Source organism: Molothrus aeneus, chromosome 3, assembly GCF_037042795.1.
Source record: "Molothrus aeneus isolate 106 chromosome 3, BPBGC_Maene_1.0, whole genome shotgun sequence".
NCBI lineage: Eukaryota > Metazoa > Chordata > Aves > Passeriformes > Icteridae > Molothrus > Molothrus aeneus.
Window position 1 is genome coordinate 109,326,422 of NC_089648.1, and position 16,781 is coordinate 109,343,202.

Below are 16,781 nucleotides of genomic sequence, written 5' to 3' on the forward strand. Positions count from 1 at the left end.
TTCAGAATTTTAAAAACAGGTTGCTGAAAGGACTATTTGAAGTTATTTGACCCATCCTCTATCTGCTCAGGAAAAGATAGCTCTATCTGATTATCTAAGGATGTTACCACTGATGAGGACTCTGCAACTCACTCAGGCAAGCTATGCCCATGTTTCTCTATTCCAACATTTCCTCCCAACACATAAAATTATCCTGATGATACTTCAGACCATTATTTCTGACTCCACAGACTTTGAGAGCAATTTGTTTCTCTCCAATCCCCAGCAGTCTCATGTTTTTGTTCCTAAACCTCTCTTCCACCTTTTCTCAAGAGCAAGCCACCCAGCTTTTCCAGCCATTTCTCGTATCTCCTGTTTTCCACATGCCTAATAATTCTTTTGACATTTAACTCTCAAGTTCCTAAATAAATCCATGAGTAGTGAGTCCATCAGGTATTCAGGTTTCATGGACCACCAATGCTTTATGAATCACAGTTTAAGAAACACTACATTGAAACAGAAGCCTCATCCTGTCAATGATAAAACAAAAAACTTTTGCTTGTGTTGCAGACAATGTTTATATACATAAAGGGAGAGAGGTGGGTTTCAAATCCATAACTAGAATCCTAAATAAAGGTGATGTAGTGTTTTGGGGGTACTGAGCCTCCAGGGAAGCAAACAGGCTCTCCAAGATCTCACAAATTCTAAAAATGGTGGCATTTTTAAAAATAGCTCCTTAAATACAGGAGTTGAGTATGGAAAATGAAAAACCTGCTCTTTTATCCTCAAGGATTAAGAATAAAAGGGGAAGCCAAGAATTTCTGATAGCAACAGTAGGCACAAACTATTTGTTGGCACATCTTCAAAAAGGATTGCTATCCTAAGGGGCAAGGTTATCTCCCATTGTCAGGGACCTGACTTCATAATCAGTTTTTCCAAAATTCATTTGGATAATCATTCCTAATAGATATGTATACATATTTTACGTTTTATGCAGCTGAGCATCAGCACATGACTGTTTGAAAGAACCTGAGGAATTTAGAAAAGAAGCAGAAAGGGTGGCACAAAAAGCTGAACTCCATTTACAGCAATAAATGTGCAAAATGGTTGGGTTTGCCCAAGGATTTTTTTGACTTCATCAGGAGAAAAGAATTTTATACCCTTGTTTGATGGGAACAAGGAAATAGGGTTTGATAGCCTTATACAATTGTACATATACAGATATTTAATCTGTGTGTGTATATACATTGCTCTGTGCTGATCACTTGGAAAATGAACAATGCCATTCATCCCACACATCCTGGATTCAGAATTTAGGAATTAAGGAAATTAAGGAAAAAGCAACCCTGAAAAAGGAAAATAGTCTTTTATTAGAGTCTGAAACACAAGTGACTGTGAGAGAAAGCAATTTAGAGTATTTCAAAATGGACATGAGGCATGGCCACCTCAGCCCCACTGCTGACCTTGTTGCTACATCCCCAACTGTGCCCAGTTCCTCTCTGATTTACCGAAAGAAATCATATAGAGGAGTGGTTTTCCTTGGCAGAGCTGTCCCCAAGGAAGTCTCATGGTGGCATCCAGATCACAGAATCACAGATTGGCTTGTGCTGGAAGACACCAAGAAGTTCATGCTGTTCCACCCCTGCCATGGGCAGGGACACCTTCCACTATCCCAGGTTGCTCCAAGCCCTGTCCAATCTGGCCTTGGACACTTCCAGGGATCCAGGGGCAGCCACAGCTTCTCTGGGCACCCTGTGCCAGGGCCTCAGCACCTTCAGAGAGAAGAATTTCTTCCATACCTCTAATTTAAACCTGTCCTCTGTCAGTTTAAAGCCATTCCTTGCTCTGTCTTCCTTCCCAACTGGTGGATTCTCTCCCCACAAAATTGTCCCTCACTCTGCTGTGCTGAAATTGGCAGAGCTGATTCCTTAATTCAGTGTGTTCCACCATCTTACCCCGATGAGCCACCACATAGACATCAAAGATATAAAAATAACTTAATTTCCCTTTGGATTACTTTAAACTTTGTTCTCCCATGAGCATTACGAAAATCCTCCCAACTTTATTCTCTGCTTTGGTCTCAACTTAATTAAAGTCTGCTGAAATCTTTACCAGAGATGTGTTTTCAGGAAAATTAAGGATTACAAGCATTTTCTGATCATATTAGGTTTGGTTTTTATGAAAGAATAGCTTGGTAAGAGCTCTTTTAATGTCCTCCATTGCTACTTCCAACCCATTTTGCATGGGCCATTTATTGCAGAAAAAGCAAATTTCTATTTGTGAACAGCAACAGCAAAAAAGCTCCAGAGAAAAACAATGCTGATATTGCATTGTTTCATTCCTTGCAGATCTACCAAACATGCATTTTCTTCTCAGACATCTTTAATTACTGACTATGATTATGCATAGCTAGTGTGGCTAATCATATTCCTTGGAATAATAAATATTTATGGTGCAACATTTTCACCCAACTTTAGCCCTAACTTATACTGTCAGCCTGTGTCTCAAAATTCTATGCTTTCCCAACTATTATTTGAGATTTTTATTCAATAATTAAAAGTACCAGAAGAAAGAAAATAGTACAAACATCTTCAACCCATAACCCAAGTTATTGTTTTTACCTACATCTGACATTTTATCATATTTCTGATGAACTTAGCAAACTTCTGTATATTAATTTATGACTTTTAACTTCAATGTTACAATTCAAAGAGTTTTTGACAATAGTTTTTAAAAAAATTGAGTGTTAAATGTCTCTATAACTTGCTTCAGAACAGCATTTACAAATTAAACACTTTCCTCTTTATGATTTAGAAAATGTACTGATTACCTCTAGAGAGTAAGCAAGACTACTGAGCAATTTCATAGCTTTAGATTTCTCCAGATTGAAAATGTCACAGGAAAATATAATCTCAGTGATTTGCTGGTCAGATAAAAAGTTTTGTTGTCCACAACACACTGGTCCTCTCACCAACAAATTAACACAAAAGCTGGGTCAATAAAAAAAATTCTCTGGGTTTTTGGAAGAATAATTGAAAAAAAACCCCAAACCAACGGCAATTTTTTGTTTGTTTCTTTATAACTGTAGCCAGAATTTAAATGTTCAGTGATGTCCCGAAATATAGTCCAGGAATATTTTTTTTAGTAAAAAGTGCTATGTAAAATGCACTCTGGGTTTATTCTAGTCCATGCAATCATAAAGTTCCACCTGCTTTAACACGATGGGATGTTTTTAGATTCAGAGTCTGGCTGTCAGGGATCTGGAAGAAAAATTTTTAATTCAATGACTGACCTTGGGCAAATCACAAATTCTCTCCTCTTCCTGGAAAACTAGTGTCAAAATAAATGCCTATCCCACAGAGGTATTACAGACCTAAATTTCACTGATTCTTCTACTGTATCCAAAGAATTTACAAGGATTCATCAGGTTGTAAAGGAGAAAATAAATTCAATTATTCACACAAAATGTAAGGAGCACATGTTTACAAGAGAAATAAAAATTTTCACGAATATACATCAGATAGTCCAGGGCTTCATCATCCCCCAGTAAATCAGAACCAGACAGGACTGAAGGAAGGATTGAAGTTGGTGAAAAGGCTGGCGAACCTCACCTATGGGGAAAGGCTGAAGGATTAGGTGTGTTCTCCCTAGAGGAGACAAGACTCAGGAGAGAATCCTATCACAATATTCCGGTACTTACAGGGAAGCTACAAGGAGGATGAGACTCTTTCTTCTCAAGGAGACACATGGGGAAGTCAATGGGCTGCAGGTACTGCTTGCACCAGGAAAGGTCTCATCTCAATATAAGAAATAAGTTTTTTTTCACAGTGGTAGCAATCATGGGTGTTGTAGTTGTCCCATCCCTGCAAGTGTCCAAGGCCAGGTTGGACAGGGCTTGGAGCAAGCTGTAATGGTGGAAGGTGTCCATGCCCATGGCAGGAGGATGGAACAAGTTGATCTTTAAGGTACTTTCCAAGCCAAACCATTCTGTGATTTATTGGAACATCCTCCTCAGGGACATGGTGGAGTCTCCATCACATCCTCATTTTGAAGTTTTCAAAATGCAGTTGGACAGGGTGCCACATAATGTTCCTTTCCCACAGAAGGGTGGACCGGATGAGCTTTTGAATCCATTTCCAACCTGATCTGCTTTAGGATTTTGTGATTATTCAGTCCAAATTGCCTTAAGTTATGCCTCGAATGTATCTGTCAGCAGGAAGAAAATATAAGTCTGCAGGCTCAAGACTAAAACTTGAAAGCCTCGGTTTCATCTCCCCGTTTCTGTGTATCACCCATGCAATGAGTCAATCTCTCTTTGCTCAGTGGAGGGGACATTAGTGAACTCCTGTGGAAATTGATCCTGCCCATGACAAGAGATGGAATCCGATGACCTTTGAGGTCCTTTCCAACCCAAACCATTCCAAAACTCTATGACAACGCTGGAGACAACAGAAGTGGAGATAGCTGGATCTTCTACCAGTTTCAGGTCCTCAGCTACATTTCCACCAAGGGAAGACAATGAACTTCGATGGCTCTGGGAGTCATCTCAGATTACAGATTTAGGAACTGTCATAACAGTCTTATGAACACTGCAAAAGCCAGCAACTGGCTGATCCTTTAACTACACAAGGATGGTTGAATCAGCTGCCCTTCATGGAGCTGGGGTTTTAACCTGGACATAGGAATCAGCTGAATACACAAACTGTTCACTTGTCCTAAATTCCCCAACAAGACACTCCTGTTTATAGCTAATTCTGCTGTACAGCTTATGATTCTGGTATTTCCTCTATCATGGAACCATTTAGTGCTCCAGGCCTGTCCCCAAGCTCTTTTGCAAGAGGCTTGCTCTAGACATGAGTTTTAGGAGAAAAACATTTTGTCATCCAAAAATGGCAGCTCAAAGAGATTTAAATAATTACAAATTCATGTTAAACTCATTAAATTGTTTTGGATAATTCAAAAAATGGTACTTTGAAAGTTCCTCATAAATTATTTAGGGAGGAGGGTGTTGGAAAACATTTAATTTTAAACTTTTGCAGCATTATATTTAAAAGACAAAAAAAAGACTAAAAAGGACTCTCACATTAAAAAGTAATTATGCTTTGTTGGACTCAAACCCACTTTTGTTGTTACTCCTTTTTTCTTGCAGTAGAAATAATAATAGCAACAAAAACCTTGGATCTGTTCCCTCCTGTTTTATTCTTTTTTTCTAAATTTCTGCGGTTTATCCAGAAAACTAAAATTTCATTTTGAAGTGAACAATTCTGCTTTTTCAGAGAGTCACAATAAAAACCTTGGTTTATGAACAAAGAGCAAACTCAGTGGGTAAAAGTTTGGGAAAACAAATGGGGAAAAATGTGGGTATAGAAATAATAAATTTCACAAATTCTATATCAATTATATCTTCAATAAAAGACACCATGTGAATCCAGGAATACCAATATAATTCTGAATGATCCCTTGTGCCCCAGTTATGGCTTTCACAACCTCTTCCCTGTGATATTCCTTATTTTTATAAAACATTTCCATGGTTTTTTGTCCCTGAAGTCTACTGAGTGTTTTGGTTTGCTCCCCACAGAGTAATCAGAGTATCTGAAAATGGCTGAGGGACAGCAATTTCAATCTGGTTGGCCAAACTGGAAGCTTGAAGTGAACATAAGTATTTATGTTTATCATAGAATCACACAAGCACAGACTGGTTTGGGTTGGAAGGGATCTGAAAGATCATCCCATTCCAATGCCCCTTCCAAGCCATTCCATGATTCTATAATTCTGTGACAACACCACCATCTTCACAGGCCTTGAAGCATTGTCACACCAAAGGGGAATCTGTCCCTACAGAATCATTAAGTCTTGAAAAGGCCCCCAAGGTCATCAAGCCCATGATGAATGAGTGAATGCGACCATGCCCACTAAACCATATCACAAAGGGTCACATCTTGGTTTTCTTTCTTCTTTCTTTCATCATTTATTTTTAATGTTCCAGGGATGGTGGCCTCACCCCTGTCCTGGGAAGCCTGTTTTAATGTCTGGCCACCCTTTCTGGAAAGAAATTTTTCATAATATCCAACCTGAATTTTCCCTGGTGCAACTTGAGGGTATTTCCCCCTGACTTATCACTAATTTCCTGGGAGAAGAGGCCAATCCTTCTTTTCAGGGAGTTGTAGAGAGTGCCCCTGAGCCTTCTTTTCTCCAGATAAGGAACCTCAGCTCCCACAGCTGCTCCTCATGGGATTTATATTCCAGACCCTTCCCCAGCTCCTTTCCCTTCTGGGGACCCACTCCAGCGCCTCAATGTCTTTCTTGCAGTGAAGAGCTCAAAACTGAACATGGGACTCGAGGTTTGGCCTCATCACTGCCCAGCACAGGAAGGATGATAATTGCTCTGGTCCTGCTGGCAGGAGATGAGTGGGAGCAGGAAAGTTGAGCTTCTTCTCCAGTTTGTCTATCCTGGGAGCCTGCATTGCACTGTGAAAAATACTCAGTGCTGCAGCTTTCCAGAAAGAGAAGAAGAAGATGACCATGAATTCACCTTATCATCAAGTTGTGCCATTTCAAATGTCAGCCACAAAAGGAACCATAGGTCAGAATGGGAAATGCAGAGGAATTTAACACACATTTGTGAAGGGAAGGGGAAAAAAAATCCCCATTCAGATTTGGGCAGCAAAAAGAGAACACAGCAATTTTGTTATAGCTTCAGAGGCAGGCAACATTTATCATATGCTGTTACCTCCATTTCACAAGGAGATAAACCCTAGGGAGTAAAGGTTGTGCCCTCAGCACACTTTAGATGGTAGGGATTCCTCTTATACCTATGACTGTGTGCTAGGATGTGCTAAAAATGGTGGGAATCTGAATAAAATCCAGGTTTTGTATGCAAATGTATTCATTAATATGCAGGTGCTAAGTGGTAATAGTACCAGAGCATTAGTGCTTGGATGTGATTCATAATTAGGGTGGAAAAGGTACAATAAAAATCAGTGATTGCATCTAGACAACACATAAATCAACCCTGTAAGCAGCCAGCTAGAGAGGGATCCTTAGAGGAAAAGCCTTGCACATTTTGTTTAAAGATTAAAGTTCTTCTTGTGTTTAATCAGTTTTAGAGTGTGAAGGAAAACAGGATTAATTACAGTCCCTCCCATCAGTCTCCCGTACCAGCAGAGTTACAAACGATGCATCTCTACAGCAAAATGGCCACCATCAGCAGCAGGCACAGGGAATGCTAATTGTAATTAAAGAGTTTATTTGGAATCAGAGAGCTGAGTTTTAATCAGGATGAGAATGGAGCCTTGCTGTGGGAGCTTTCAGAAAGTGGTTACTGAGCAGAATGGGCCTTTTTTAAACAGAGAGGGGTCGTCAAACTTCTGGAGTGGGTTTTTAGCTTGATTATCTCCTCAGTGGGATGCAGATGAAAATCTTTGCAGGGCAAATTATTGGTATTATTTTGAAGTTTTGTGGTGTTTTTACGGCATGTACCCCTCAATGCTCTCAGAGGACTTTGCAAAGGGCAGGTAGAATCACCAGTCATGGAATGGTTAGGGTTGGAAGGGACCTCAAAGATATCTCATTTCACCCCCTGCCATGGGCAGGGACACCTTTTACTATCTCAGGTTGCTCCAAGCCCTGTCCAACCTGGCCTTGGACACTTCCAGGGATAAAGGGACAGCCACAACTTCTCTGTGAAACCTGTGCCAGGGCCTCAGCACCCTCACAGGGAAGAACTTTTCTACCACCCAGTCTAGTGAGTCAGACCCTAGAGAGGCTAAGGATGCAGGGTGAAATGATACTGCAAGAAGGCAGAGTGGCACTGGTGGGCACAGAGCTGCACAGCACAATTCCCTACATCCTGCCTGGAAAGGAATCACACAGACTGGGGCTACCATGACCTCAGCCTCAGCTGCAGATCTCAGTGAAAGTCACATCTCATGGCTCAAGTTTCTGCATGATTTTGCAAACACTCCCTCCAGCACAGGCACTTACCAGCTTCTGAGTAGAACTGTGTCCATTCAAACTCTGACTTAGGGAAAACAGAGACAGGTGGCTCCAGATGCAGGACACCTCCATCCAAATCCTTGAAAAGGGCTTTCCTTGAGCCTTTGCATCTCTTTTCAGGGAGCATGGTGTCTTCAGAGGTTTGTACACTGGTTAGAAGGAAAGGTAACATTATTATTAGTGGCTTGGAACAGCCAGAAAAGCCTATAAATTTCTATGTAAGTCATTAACCACTGGCTGCCACAGAGGAAGGTACCTGTAACAAAACAGGGGTGTTGAGAGAAACTCATCTCACTGAGACAAATATAAGAGTTGAGATTAATAATTTCCTAAACAAGGATCTATATTGACTATAGAAGGAGGTCAGTGTGTTTAAATAACATGCCTAATTTTTGAAACACTAACATGTAGTGAGCTGAATTGCAGATTGACTAAAGGTTCAACACAGCTTAAAGGAACTGGTGAACTGAGCATCTCACACCCATGGCAGAATTCAATACAATAAAAATACTTGTACTCCAGCAAAGTCCTTGGAGATATTTTCAGATTACTACACATTAAACCTTGAAGAAAATGCAGAATTATTTGGTCTCAGGCTGAGAAAAACCAATTGCTGGTACCTTGAATGGGGCAAATAGTTATAGGCAGAGATTTGCAGTAAGGGCAGAGGAACAAAAAGGCCAATTCCCCCAGTAAACCAAGCTCAAAAGAGGCAGAGAACAAAGACTCCTCTGATCCTGACAGTTCAGTTCTTGACCATCTCTCATCACATCAGCATTTCTGCTGGTTAGGTCTACCAGTAGGACAAGCAAAGTTCTTCATGGATTTGCTATATTCTCTGATATTTCTATTTCCTTTCTTGCTCCAAGGCAATGCTCATCTTCTCTTTGACAGGACAAATCCATCAAGATATCCCCTCAGGATGCTGAAGCAGAACAATGCAGCCACATCCTGGATCAAGCTCAGCAGCTGCAAAGGTGGATTAAATAAATGCATGCAGATATTGCATGAGGAGCACAAGGAGATGTAACCACGCTCAGAGGCTCAGCAGCCTCCCAAGGAAGCATTCAGTGATCCACGTGGATTCCTCACATTTGAAAACCACCAGCTCTTTCAGCAGCTCCCTTCCAGCAGAGTATTGTGGGATGGATACAAGAGTGAAACATAATGGGAGCTGACAAGCTGGACAGGGCTCAGAAATCTACACGCAAACTAATGCCCAGAGCAAAAAAGCAAAAATATAGAATAAAATAAGAAATTCTGGCAGAAGGCTGGAGGGGCTCTAAACATAGCAGTGCGGGACACCTCCAATTATTTTTGACTGGCAAGTGGAGTCCATGCTGGAATTTTTTTTTGCTACTTCAAGGCTTTCCTGACATAGCCTCTGCATCATGTTCAGTGACTGCAATAAATAAATAGGCATGTGGTTTCCATTGGATGTGGTATGTCTAAACCACTGCAACCAGCAGTGACTTAAGGTTACAGATGAAGTTCTCCCCTCCCTCCTCAACACTCACAGATGATATTCTCCCTGGGCAGGAGCAGTTCTGGCAATCATTTGACATCTCACAGCCTGCCTGGTACTGATCAACATTTCTGATGTGATCTCGCAGGCACAAATCAAGCCACGCTTCCCCGACCAAAAGGACATTCCCTGTCTCAGGGTTTTTTTTTCCTGGAGGTCCTGACATTTTCTGAAGCCTGAGGCTGAGAAGTCAGAGATGCTCAGGATGGGGGTTTTGGAAATGGGATATGTGAGGCTTGTTTTGCTACACAAATGTCAGGAAAAAAAGAAATCCAAGAGGATTCATCCGGAGATGCACCTTGATGGAATTCAAAACTCAAATTAAAAAAGATTGCCCTAAACTAAATTTGATGGTGTTTTTCCATTTTTTTTCTCTATATTTGAGTTTTTCTGTGCATGTTTGCTTGATGTCAGAGCTTGTTCATTTTTGTCAGACAGGAGCAATACAAAAGCAGATATGAGAGGAGGATAGTTCCAAAGCTGTAGGTGTTTGGGTTTTTTGGTTTTTTTTTTTTGTTTTGTTTTGTTTTTTTTAATAAAGATAGTTCAGAATGAAGCATTTTACCTCGTTGGATGAAAGTAGAACTTGTCCTTCTCACTGACATGTAACATCCTTGATGTCTCTGCTGTGATGAGAGGCATGATGCCTAAATGATCAGCATTTGACATGATACAGACATCCCTGTCTTCACTGAAGCAGCTCTGTGTAAAACCAGTAAAGGTGACTTCTGCCAGGGATTAAGAGAAGATCAAGCAAGGAAAAATGGTTAAAAGAGTGCCATAACTAGAGATAAGAAATTTGTTTTTTTTCATGTGATGTTTTCCATATTAACATGCCCCCCATATATATCTGTGCAAATTATTTTTAAATCAGACTAATAGCATTGTTCATAGATTTTCATGTGTCTTTAGAATACTCTGTAGCTACTTTATATCCTGAGTTGATACAAACCAAGTCACACCATAGGAAATGATATTGCAGAAACTGAGAGAGAAAACAAAAAGAAAGAATATGTAATATGTTTTCATTTGAATTAGTAAGAACCAGTTAAATAACAACCTGCCTTGGATGATTTTTCTACTTGCCAGAGATTAATATAAAACAAGCAGGGTGTGATGACACATACTTGGCTCTGTCACTCAACTCTGATGCAGCTCCAAAATCCATATTGTGCCATGAATTTTTTTGTGAGACTCTGTGCAAGTCTATTTGTCTTCTTCGATCTCTCTTACTCCTCAGTAAAAAGGGGATAATGAATTTTCTTGCAAAAGTAAAGGGCAGTGAGGAGTAAAGACATGAAAAGCAATCAGGTATTTAGATCCCACCATTGCAATCAGCTATCAGGGCTCTGCTATATTCAAATATTGCTCTGGGGACTGAAAAATTCATTTGAAACAAAGATCCAAGATACCTAACAGACTTCTATTCCTCAAGTGCAAGCTCTTATACCAATAAAGGTCATAACTGCTTCTGTGAGTTGTAGTTCTCATGTTCTGTGACAATTCTATCCAAAGTGTGATATTAATTTCTCAGATTTGGTATCTTTATTTAGGTAGAGGCAGCTGTGGGTCAGAGAGATGAATCAATTGGAAAAGTAATACAGAAGGAAGGTATGTGTGAGGTAGAATCTATGGGTTAGCACGAGACATTATTATCATGGAATCACAGAATCCAAGAATGGTTTGAATTGGAAAGGACCTTAAATATCATCTCGTTCCACTCCTCTGCTATGGGCAGGGACATCTTCCACCATCCCAGGCTGATTCAAGCCCCATCCAACCCAACCCTCAATATCTCCAGGGATGGGGCAGCCACAGCTTCTAGGGGCAACAATTATCCTGCAGTAGATTTAGGAAGCAAAAAATATCAAATAATATGTTTTTCTTAATTAAACTGTATCAAGTTGTAGAAGAACTGTGCTATCAATTTCACTGAGACTCTGATTTCTCCAACAGTCCATCTGTGGGAGGCTAAAACCTCAATTGGAAAAAATGAAATGAGTAAAGAAAAGCAGTGACAGAACAGTCTGGCCAGTGGAGGCAGAAGACCAACCTTTCAGCTTCATGATTCCCAGGGCTTTTGGACAATGCCCAGTTTTGTGCCAGGGATGCTCTGGCCTTTGGCTGGGAGCGGTGCTAAACGTGGGCCATAAAATCCCAACATGGCCTCTTAGAGGGTAACGTGGGGGTCGGTCCTGGGCTGTTGGATCAGCTGAGTGAGGCTGGATCCTGTCTCTGAGGCAGTCAAAAGTTGAGCTTGTTGCAACAATGATGGAGTTTTTAAGTTCTATGAATTTTTTCCCTGTGTAGCATTGCTCAGTGTAGGTACAGTGCACCATTGCCAGGAGTCCCACAGTGTTGTCCACCAGCACCACATTTTCCACAATAACGCTGCCTCCAAGGTGGAGCATGACACCATAGTCATAATTCTTCCAGGACAGAAAACCTGTGATTCTAGTGCAGGTCTGATATCCATCTTCCTGGTACAGGTGAACGCCGTGGAGACTCGAATGGGCCACATTTCCACTGCAACATTCTCCAGCTAGTGAACACTCCTGGCCCCTGACATGGAAGCCAATCCTCTCGGATCCTGCCACAGCATTGCCATGAAGGGAGACACTGGTGGCCAGGTTCACCTTGATGCCAGCAACCCAGTTTAATGAACCTGCTGGCTGCCTGCTCAGAATAACAAGGCTCCTGATGAGAGAGTGATTTTTCCCTTCCAAATCAATGCCAGGTCCAGTGGTGTTGAACACCACATTATCATGCAACAAGATCCCACTGCTCTCAACTGCTTTAATGCCAGCTCCACAGCTGCCACCAATGCTGGATGACACCACTGAGGACCCCTGGGATACGTTCCTGAATTCAATGGCAGAAAGCTGAGGAGGCCCAAAATTAAAAAATTGAACATTTAAGAGTTGAAGAGCACCTGCAATGAGAGAAATTGAGTGAAATGAACATTTGTATTACATAAGAACAGGTAAGGACAACCACGTTAACAACAGTCAGATGTAGAACAGCAGGTACTTTGTCAGTGTATTGTTGTGATGGGTGTTTGTTAATAAATATATACAAACACACAGTAAAGCACACAGCACCCCTTCCTAAAATATCTTCCATATTTATGAGTTTTTAGTGGTGCTCATGTTTCATACTTGCTGACAGTCAGTTTGTTCTGACTTTCATGTGAATGGATTCACATGTTGCTGCACCTCTTTCTTGGGCAAAACCGGTGTGCTTGCTGAGGACAGGTGAATCTCAGCTACCTTCAAACTCCATCCCACTGGAGTCTGTGAAGTGTCCCACCAGCATCCTCCCAGAACAAGCCACATCTGACCGGATCTGCACGTTCCGTGTGAGGAGCCCAACCTCCGCGGCCAAAGGGATGGTTCTTCCATCTTCTGTGTCATGGGGACGCCCTGGGGAGTTTCAAGAAAGCAAATGTGATAAGTGTCTATCATAGCTATTAGCCAGTGCATTGAGGGACACAAATCCTGACAGCTCCTCTGCAGAATCTGCACTGACATTCAGGTGTGTTTCACCCCCAGCACAATCTGCGTGCGTCGACACAAAACCAGAAAGGCCACCTGCCCATCAAATATTCACTGTGTGCTAATATTTTACCAAGATATCTTGTTTTTTAGAACAAGAAGGTGCTAAACCTTTCCCCTGAGGTGTGCAGGTGCCAAAGCAATGAACAGGTTCACACTTCATTTTTTCCAAGCTCTCTGTGCTGGAGTTACTCTTCAGCACACTGCAGAGTTGATCTCCATGAATTTTCCTCAGGATCAGACTAATGTCAATGCCAAAACCCTTTTTGCTACAGAGTCTTGCTTGTGTGTGCTTTCTAAGAGGATTTTAAAACATTTTTTCCAGTGCCTTTCTGAAGGAGACTTTTGCTCAAGTTTATGCAGCTGTCTAGCTTGGATTAATCTCAGGTGATTTTAGACACGTGCAGATGTGATTTAGTTTTCCAGACTGGTTTTATGCATGGCAGAGAGCAATAGGCAAATCTCAAGTGCAATTTCTTGTGTATTTTATATACCTGCTTTAGGGGCAGATAAAATACGAGTGAGAAGTATGTATTATATGTATTTTTCTGCTTTAATTATCCAGGGAGCTGAGAGTGACTGGTTCATGTGTGAACATTTCCTGCAAGTATCTACATTTGCCAAGGTGAAACTCGGTATTTACCCATTAATTTTTCCATCAGTACTTTTTTTTTCAGCTGTATCTAACAACTGCTGCATTACTCAATTTCCCCTCATGATACATTAATTATATCTACATCAGCTAAAAAGAAAGGCCTAAAATGCATAAACTACTGGAAATAAAGTTGAGATGTTCTATGCTTTGAGCTGCACATTTTGTTTGAAAAATGCAATTGTCATAAAAAACCGTGCCATGCAGGCTACTGTTGATTAATTGCAGAACTGTGGATAATTGCAGAACAGAGCTCAGTTCCAAGAGAAGCTTTGATTACTGGCTCAGACATTTAAACATTCACCATTTAAAACATGATATTTCTGGATCTTTTTATCCATTACACTAATTTCTGGGCCTACTGGCTGGAATAAAGATCAAATTTAAAAAATATGGATGTGCACAAGAAAAATCCTTAGTTTGGAGGTTCAGAATTTGAACTGTTAATGAAATTCTTTTGTTTTTGTTAAATAGATGGCAATAAATTTACTATATAGGCTGAAATAAAAGTAAATATGTATTAACGCTGCATCCATTTTTCCACAAAAATATAGATCCCATGCAGTCTACACAGAAAATAGCAGATTTTATGTTTATTTCGATATTAATTTATAAATACATTGTTTTCATACCATGGAATTGATAAAATTTTGTATTTTAAACTTTATGAATATGATTATTTTTGAATTTGAAAAAAAGGATGGGGTTTAATTATATTTCAGGGTTTTGACATACCATAGAAATTGTAGAAAGGGCCTAAAATCCTACATTTCTTTTTTCCTTTAAAGAGGAAAAATTACTTTCTCTGTCTGTGAACCATCTCAACTTGAAACACCAGAAAGTTTTCCCAAACAATTCAGCAGTGAATTGATTATATTCACAGAAATTCATGTTAGAATCAGCAAGCTAAAAAAGTATATGGTGAAAGAAATGGAGACACCAGAAGGAAGTAGAATTGATCCTGTTGAGATATGAAATGGAAAGTCAATACTTCAGAAGAAAACTCTCAAAAAAAGGAAAGAAAAGTTCCTTACCAATGTGCCTGTGCAGAAGATGTTGATGAAATCTTATATTATGGCTGTGGACTTCTTTAAGTGTAACTACTTCAGCTTGGTGGGCTTCATAGGAAGAAGAGCTGATCACAATATCCCCACCTTGATCCCAATCTACTTCATCCTCCACAAAAATCCTGTAACACCATGATATAAACTTAATGTCATTACACTTACAAGAGTTAGGCTCACAAATTTAATTAAAAATGAACAGTTTTCCTCAGGGAGATCTGAAAAGAAAAAAAAAAAAAAGAAAAAAACTCCACAGGCTATGCTGTAGGAAAAGCCCCTTTAGGGCTTTTTGCAAAAACAGATGTCTGAAATATGTGGGAGGAAATTAATCCTGAAGCATCTACTTCACACCATTGATTAACAACATATACAGTTCCAGCACGGCATTTCAGAGCTCAAGCTGCCTCCAAAAGACATATCAGACCATTTTTGGTGCCAGGAATATTCTGCAGAGCTGAAAGTCAGCTTTGGATTTAGACAACAACCATGTGCAGGGTCATGGGCTGTCTGCACTTGGCATCTAAGCTTCCACCAGAGCTTGTTGGTGCAGTCAGTAGTAGGTGAAAAGCAATTCACTTCTCTGGATTGGGCACTTTGAGCAGGATTTGATTCCTTAAACAAAAGCACCTCTTGCTATCTGAGATACCCCAGGGTGTCTAAAACATCAGCCAGAAGATGTGACAGGACACAGGACTGGCTCCTGAAGTGTTCCTGGAGACAAATGTGCAGCCATGGAAGGACCCCAAAAACATCTCAAAAGTGCTGAAAGACACCTCAAATGGGCCCAAACCATCTGTTCAGAACCTGAATCCTGCCCTTAGCAGCTCAACATCCTCTAGGCACCATCACTTAAAACCCAATTGAACATTGCACGGAGCCCTGCATTTATTTGTTTTAATCTTGAACTGAAGATCCCCTTTTACAGTCAAAATTGCATTAGAAGTTCAGGGGATTTTTAGCTTCACATAAGGAAAATAAAAGTGCTTAGTGACAGCAAAATGCATAATGATCAGAGTTCATCTCTATTTGATAAACACCTTGTCCTGTGACAGGGTGACTGCTGCTGGCCAGGTAATGATCTAAACTCCTCAGGGAATTATTGAGGAAAAAGGGCACTGAGTGAATTCAGACAATGCTTCACATGCAGGATAGAGTAACAGAAGGGCAGAGAGAAAGGAGATTCCTCAAGGGATGTTGTCAAGTTTTTCCAGAGTCTCTTTTCCCAATATTTTTCAAAGATGAGTAGGTTCCAGATGAGCACGTACAGTATACAATACCTGTGAATATTCAGTAGAGAAATCCAACAAAAATTTATTAACTTTTTTTTTTAACTTTTTTTCTTTTTCTTTTTTTAGGAATCACTGCATCTCTTCTGAAATGGCAGGAAAGTCCTTCCTGTACTGATGAGCTGATTCATGCTGGAAAATGATATAGAGCAGCTCCTCTCCTTCAATAAAATCCACTTCCTTTAGCTTTCATTTTCCTTCAGCTTTCATATTCCAGCACTGCTTTACCTATTTCCTGTATCCAACCACATTAACTCTTAGCTGGCTTTTGGTAGATTTTTAATAAAAAATAGGGCATTGGTTTTGGTTGGGTTTTTTTTGGTTTTTTTTCCCTTTCTTTTAACAACTGAAACAACTCTTTGTGCTGTATTTAATGTGCATGCATTAACTCCAAACACTTGTATCTTAGCACTTCATGATATTTCACATAAAATATCTGGGCAGTAACCCAGACCTAGCCTGGATCCATTTCATCCAAGTGTTTAACTGGCATGCTTCACTCAGAATCTGCTCACTCTGATCTCCCTTCTCAGTCAGGGAAGGAGAAGAATTTCCAGAGGGTGATTCTAAAGTTGCAGGGTTTGGATCAGGATCAGCTACACAGCAATTCCTAAACAATTAATCTGCACTGAACACACAGCTCTGAGAGAGCTCACAACAGATGAGTTCTACTGGTGAGGTCTTTGTGCTTCCACTGCTTATCTTTGCAATCATTGCCCTAAACGC

At 40.4% G+C, this 16,781-nt stretch overlaps 1 protein-coding gene across 1 annotated transcript in view; it reads right to left on the reverse strand.

The window, feature by feature from the left end:
- Nucleotides 1–16,781, reverse strand: part of PKHD1 (PKHD1 ciliary IPT domain containing fibrocystin/polyductin) — a 235,758-nt gene that overhangs the window by 59,419 nt on the left and 159,558 nt on the right. Inside the window, exons 54-58 of the mRNA XM_066545943.1 lie at nt 14,740–14,894; nt 12,769–12,921; nt 11,553–12,431; nt 10,065–10,227; nt 7,963–8,123 (exon numbers count right to left, since the gene is read on the reverse strand). Of these exons, the coding sequence (XP_066402040.1) occupies nt 7,963–8,123; nt 10,065–10,227; nt 11,553–12,431; nt 12,769–12,921; nt 14,740–14,894 (1,511 nt within the window). The remainder of the gene's footprint in view (nt 1–7,962; nt 8,124–10,064; nt 10,228–11,552; nt 12,432–12,768; nt 12,922–14,739; nt 14,895–16,781) is intronic.